This window comes from Coptis chinensis, chromosome 9, assembly GCF_015680905.1.
Source record: "Coptis chinensis isolate HL-2020 chromosome 9, ASM1568090v1, whole genome shotgun sequence".
Lineage (NCBI taxonomy): Eukaryota > Viridiplantae > Streptophyta > Magnoliopsida > Ranunculales > Ranunculaceae > Coptis > Coptis chinensis.
In genome coordinates, this window is record NC_141464.1 from 62,562,138 (window position 1) to 62,568,227 (window position 6,090).

General features: G+C 36.8%; 2 protein-coding genes across 2 annotated transcripts; one reads left to right on the forward strand and one right to left on the reverse strand.

Moving 5' to 3' along the window:
• Positions 1–291: 291 nt before the first annotated feature.
• LOC147477236 (UPF0481 protein At3g47200-like) lies at positions 292–2,387 on the reverse strand. The gene is made up of 2 exons (XM_086584510.1): positions 2,200–2,387; positions 292–1,821 (listed from the first exon to the last, which is right to left on the reverse strand). Exon 2 carries the CDS (start codon positions 1,699–1,701, stop codon positions 319–321), a length of 1,383 nt encoding a protein of 460 aa, XP_086440636.1. The 5' UTR covers positions 1,702–1,821; positions 2,200–2,387; the 3' UTR covers positions 292–318.
• A 1,920-nt stretch (positions 2,388–4,307) lies between these two features.
• On the forward strand, positions 4,308–5,855 carry LOC147477237 (uncharacterized). Its single transcript, XM_086584533.1, has one exon. The coding sequence runs from the start codon at positions 4,365–4,367 to the stop codon at positions 5,676–5,678; it is 1,314 nt and encodes a 437-aa protein (XP_086440659.1). The 5' UTR covers positions 4,308–4,364; the 3' UTR covers positions 5,679–5,855.
• The last annotated feature ends 235 nt before the right edge of the window (positions 5,856–6,090 follow it).

Sequence of the window (6,090 nt, forward strand, 5' to 3'; positions counted from 1 at the left end):
AGTACTTATGCATCGGGAGTTGAAAGCCCGTTTACAAGTTTTGAATTGACAGTTAGTTTTATCAAAGTTTGCATTGCTAATACATGATTTCACTGCAATTAAAGTTACATGATGTGATTTGAATTAGTTAAAAAAACAAGTAATTTTTGCTTCAGCGCAGTTTGTACTTTGGAGTAAACCTTTAACACATGCAGCGTCTTGCTTGGTTTATTCACTCATTCCCCTGTCTTGGGTGTGTAATCGTCTAATCGATGGCCTCTGTAATGAACTCAATCTGAAACAGGAACTATATGTGTCCATCAGCCTCAGTCCATATGCTTAAGAAAGGGATATTATGTAATTTGAGAAACTACAAGACATTATCAAAAATTGCAGAACCCACACAATCATAAACAGTATTACAACGGGTACGTTTTGAAATATGTAATTATGGAAAAAAGAGTCTGCAAGAAGGTGAAGATTATAATAAAACCTGCCGCAAGCAACTGAAATCCAAGCCCACGGGTTGTAGAAATAGTCACGTCTCAGATCTGCGCAATACCTGTGCCACCTCTTTTTGCAATATTTATTCACATGCTCACAAAGCTCAGAGAAGTAAAAATCATAATCAAGATTAACCTCCACGCAGAATTTGTTAAGGAAACCCATTACGTCTTCGTCACTGCCCAACCAGCTATCAAGTATTCCATGGTTTTCTAGAATCTCGACGTCCATTTTGTTGCTAATGAGGCTATCCATAAGAAAAGCGTAAGATGTGAATTCATTCGTACATCCTATATGGCATTGTTCATAGGCGATAAGGTTTCGTAATAAAGGTTCAGTCACATCTTGAATCTTCAAAGGTGGAATTTCGAGCACTCCATTACTAAACTTTATGCCTAGAAGGTTGAAATCTTCACCCTTCTTGAACTTGATCCCAAATTGTTGTAGCTTCATTGCGCAAGGTACAAGCTTAAGTTTCTGAATGTTCTGTGAACTCCTTTCTTCAACAGGGGGAAGAAGCGCATTTCTTATTACATCAAGCAGATGCTTATGGCTTCGGACTATAGCATTCATTTGTAGCGGAATTGGCATCATCCCCGAAAAGAAACTGCGTGCGCTCTCACTGAGGTAGTTGGAAGGGTTTGCATGTGTATCGACTGGGTTAAAGGTAAGCAAGTTTACGAGAACAAAGAAAGGGAGTTGGTTTTCTAGCAACATTAGATCGCGGTTTATGGACGTGAGCATCCAAGATGTATTAAAAATAGGGTCGTCTTTTTGTCTCCGATCATTCAGCCTATACCTCAAAAAGAGCTCAATAATGAAACAGCCATCGAGTACCAACATTTTAACAAATTCATTGCTGCTCAGACTACTAAAAGTTTCTGCATAACATCTACGCGCATCTTGTTCAAAGTCCCTGAAGACTTGTACATAGTTCTCTACTAACATCAGTGGTTTCGGACCAAGAAAAGACTTCAAGTAATTCCACTTATACTTCTCCATAGATTTCAGATTTCCTTTGCCATGGTGGTATGGACCAACTGACACTAAATGAGGGACATAAGCCTTTTCATTCAATGCACGAAGATTATCGTGAACTCTATAGATACAACACTCCGAGGGTAATCCAGCTACTATCTCTAGGCTTTCTATGATAGAAGAAACCAGCTCATCATCTATTATAATATCAATTAAAGTATCATCTTTGCCTTGTTCCATGTTTTGCAGCTGAGTTCTAATTCCTTCTGCCAATTCTCCCACTATAATTCTTAATTGTACGAGCTCTCCTTTCAACTAGTATGGCTATTCAGGTGACGAAATTCACTCACATGAACCAACCTGCAAAAAAATAAGTCAATCACGCAATGTCCACAAATTTTCATAAAATATTTTCTTATGTTAAGTCACATCGCCCGTTCTTGTATAGGGGGCAGACTATTATGTATATCGAGAGAAGGCTGGTGGTAGAACAGAGGTGCAGTGTAGCACAAATGTTCAAATACCTCAAACTTTTGAAACATATTAGAAGAACAAATGTTCAAATTAAATTCATCAAAGTTTTTAAACATATTAGATCTTTGATCATGCAATGGTAAAACTAGTGTTGGATGATCGATGGATCACCAATTGAGATGAAGAAATTCATATAAAGATTGAGACGTACCCTCTAAAGAGAGAAGAAATTGACATATAAAACGATTCAAATATGAAGCTAACCTCAAATACAACTGAAGCTGCCAACGACGTTTTTTCATCTTTTCTCTACTCTCCATTGCGAATATCTAGCTTAGATTTTGAACCATACATTTAGACATTTCAATCTTAGTTCTCTCTTCAGTTCAAGGTGAAGATATCTCTCTCTCCCATACATATTATCATACTAGAGTTGTACAGCAACTCCTATTGACTTTTAAGTCGTTTGGACATTGATATAACATTTTATAGTTAGAAGACAAAGTCACAAGTGGCGGAGCCAGGGGGGGGGCCCAGCATACACCCTGGGGGGGCCCAGCATACACCTGGCGTACCCTCACTTTGACCCAAACAAAAAAAAAAAAAAAAAAAAAATTATTAGTTATAGCACTTGCACCACTTACCACTTAGCCCGCAAGTGCTAAGTGGTACAGGTAAAAGACAAAAAAGATAAAGAAAAATATGCACGTAGTGATGAGAAATGAGAAAGTAAACAGAAGGATGTGCTGATGTCATGTGTACAAATAAATTAGGTTAAATTTGGTTAAAAGGATGTGCTGATGTTATGTGTACAAAAGGATATACAAATTTGATTCGGTTAAAGCAAATAGTACCAAAAAAGCAAATAGAAAACCCAATAGTACTTGTTCCTTGTGTTTTTCTTTGCCTCATATTTATCCACCCATATATAAACCCAAACAAAAACCATCTTGTATCTATTAAAAAAAAATATAAAGAAAAAAAAAGCCCCCTCACCCACTCTACTTCTCTTCTCCTCCATTCTCTATTATCATATATTAAAATTTAAGTCTTCTACTTTTCTATCAAAACAAACAACTTTACACCTACCGGTTTTGTGAATGTAACTAGGTAACTCTTATATTATTTAATTTTTTGTCGTCTTTTTGTACTGATTCCTAAACCATATTATTTAGATTTTTATATGTTTGTGATTATTATTTTATTTTGTGAACATTATTGGTGGTTTATTTTAATTCGTGCAATTTCAATTAAATTGATTGGTGGTTTATTTTAATTGTTTAAATAGCTATACTAAAGTATTTAATCAAAGAAAAGTCATTGCCCGCTCAACCAAGTAGTAACACAGATTATGTTGTTAGTGTTGAAGTAGGATCCTCTTCAAAGCGAAGTCACCAAGAAACTGAGGATGGTGGTGTTGAACAACCTACGTCAAAGCGGGTTCAACATGGAAATCGTGAAGAACTTGACTTGTCTAGTCTTCCGGGAGACCCTGGATTGAGGAACAAGATTTCAGATTATCATCCTAATGATCGTGACTCAGTGAGAAGAACATATTTGCTTAGGGGTCCTTGCCAGCCTAATCATACTTTTCCTCCAAGGACAATAGGCAAGAGGAACCGTTGCTTTCGGAAATAGTGGTATGGAGAGTTTAGTTGGTTGGAATATAGTATTCACAAAGATGCTGCGTTTTGTCACTATTGTTATCTCTTTAAATCTGATCAGGGGGCACAAGGAGGCGGAGATGTTTTCTCTTACAAGGGGTTTACTAATTAGGAAAGGAAAACCAAATTAAAAGAGCATGTTGGAGGACCAAATAGTGCTCATAATATTGCTTTTGAGGCGGCGACGAGGCATTGCTAAATCAAGAGTAGCATATCGAAACATTTCTTGAGAGACAATCTGACCAAGTTCGAAGGGATTATCGAATACATCTAACTGCAATAACTGATTGTATTAGGTTTCTTTTGAGACAAGGTTTAGCTTTCCGTGGCCATGATGAATCAGAGGAGTCGATCAGTAAAGGCAATTTTCTTGAACTTATACGATTTTTGAAAGATCATAACGAAGTCATTAAGAACGTTCTTGATAATGCTTCTAAAAATCGAAAATTGACCTCGCTTGATATACAAAAAGAGATTGTGAATGCAGTTGCTGTGGAAACTACAAATGCTATTTTAAAGGATTATGGAAATTCATCGTTTGTTATTTTAGTCGATGAAGCACGTGATATATCAATTAAAGAGCAAATGGCAGTTGTTTTGCGTTATGTTGACAAGAAAGGTTGCGTGATTGAGAGATTTTTTGGAGTTGTGCATGTTAAGGAAACTAGTGCAGTAGCACTTAAAAAGGCAATTGATGAGTTGTTCTCTAAGCATGGGTTAAGCATATCTAGACTGCGTGGACAAGGGTATAATGGGGCCAGCAATATGCAAGGTGATTTGAATGGCCTAAAAACACTTATAATGAAAGAGAATGAGTCTGCATTTTATGTTCATTGTTTCGCTCATCAGCTTCAGTTAGCCCTTGTATCAGTTGCAAAGAACCATGAGTCAATTGCTAACATTTTTAGTGTTCTCTCTTATGTGGTAAATACTGTTGGAGCATCATGTAAGCGACGAGATATGTTACGTGAAACAATGAAGACTAGAGTTGTTACAGCCTTACAAAGCGGAGAAATTTCAAGTGGTAAAGGGTTGAATCAAGAGACTAGTCTTAAACGATCTGGTGACACGCGATGGGGCTCACACTATTATACACTTCTTGGCATAATAAACAGTTATGGTTCAGTACTTGATGTGCTCGATAATATAGCGGAAGATGGTTCAAGCTCGGAACAAAGAGGTGAGGCTTACGGATTATTAAGTTCAGTGCAGTCTTTTGAATTTATCTTAAATTTGCATTTGATGAAAGCGATACTAGGAATTAGCAATGATTTGTCAAAGGCTTTACAGCGTGAAGACCAAGACATTGTCAATGCTATGGCTCTTGTTAAAATAACAAAGGTACGCTTACAGACGATGAGAGATGATGGGCGGGATAGTCTCCTGATTGAAGTTTCTTCACTATGTGCCAAACATGATGTGGTTGTTCCAAATATGGAAGAGAGGTATGTGGCTCGAGGGAGGTCTCGACGAAGAGCGGAAGGAAGCACCAATTTACATTACTATCGTGTTGGATTATTCTATCACTGTATTGATTTGCAACTTCAAGAGTTAAATGACCGGTTTAATGAAGCAAACACAGAATTACTTCTTTGCATGACATGTCTTGATCCTTATGAGTCATTTTCTGCTTTCGATAAGCAAAAATTGATCCATTTTGCTCGACTTTATCCAGATGATTTTTCAGAGATAGATCAGATGGAATTAGTGGATCAGCTTGAGAATTATATCATTGATGTGCGTTCCGATACTAAGTTTGGTAAAGTAACCGGAATTAGCAGCCTAGCCAAAATAATGGTTGAGACAAAGAAAGACATTGTGTACCCACTTGTGTATTTGTTGATTAAGTTGGCGCTGATTTTACCTGTTGCTACTGCTACTGTGGAGAGGGCATTATCTGCTATGAATATCATAAAGAATCGTCTACGAAATCGGATGGCAGATGAATGGTTGAATGATTGTTTAATAACATACATTGAAAAAGAAGTTTTTGATAGCATTGATACCGAGTTGATCTTGCAACGCTTCCAAAAGATGAAGAAGGGTGACAAAAAAGAAGGGCGCCGTGGACAACTATGAATAAGTATTTGTTTAGATTGAATTATTTTTTTCTTTTCTTATTTTTTTATATTACATTTATTGCAATTATTTTATATGATTTTTTTATGTTCGAAATATACTTGTTTTGTGATCGGGTTTGAATTTTTAGTTAAAAAAAAATTAGTGTGTTTTTTTTTTATGCTTGGTTTATGAGTGGCTCACCCTCACTTACATTCCTGGCTCCGTCACTCACATCTGAGCTCCATCACCAACATTTTATAGTTAAATTTTGTATTCTTTAACTATTACTAATCTTTTGGCACGCGTGATGTGCCAACCTGTTTCTTTCGCACATTTTATTCTACCTAATATATCCCAACCTGGAACCAATCCGGTTAATAAAAAGGGTGTGGTATTGACACCCCCGCTTTATGTGATTGGCACCCATTTG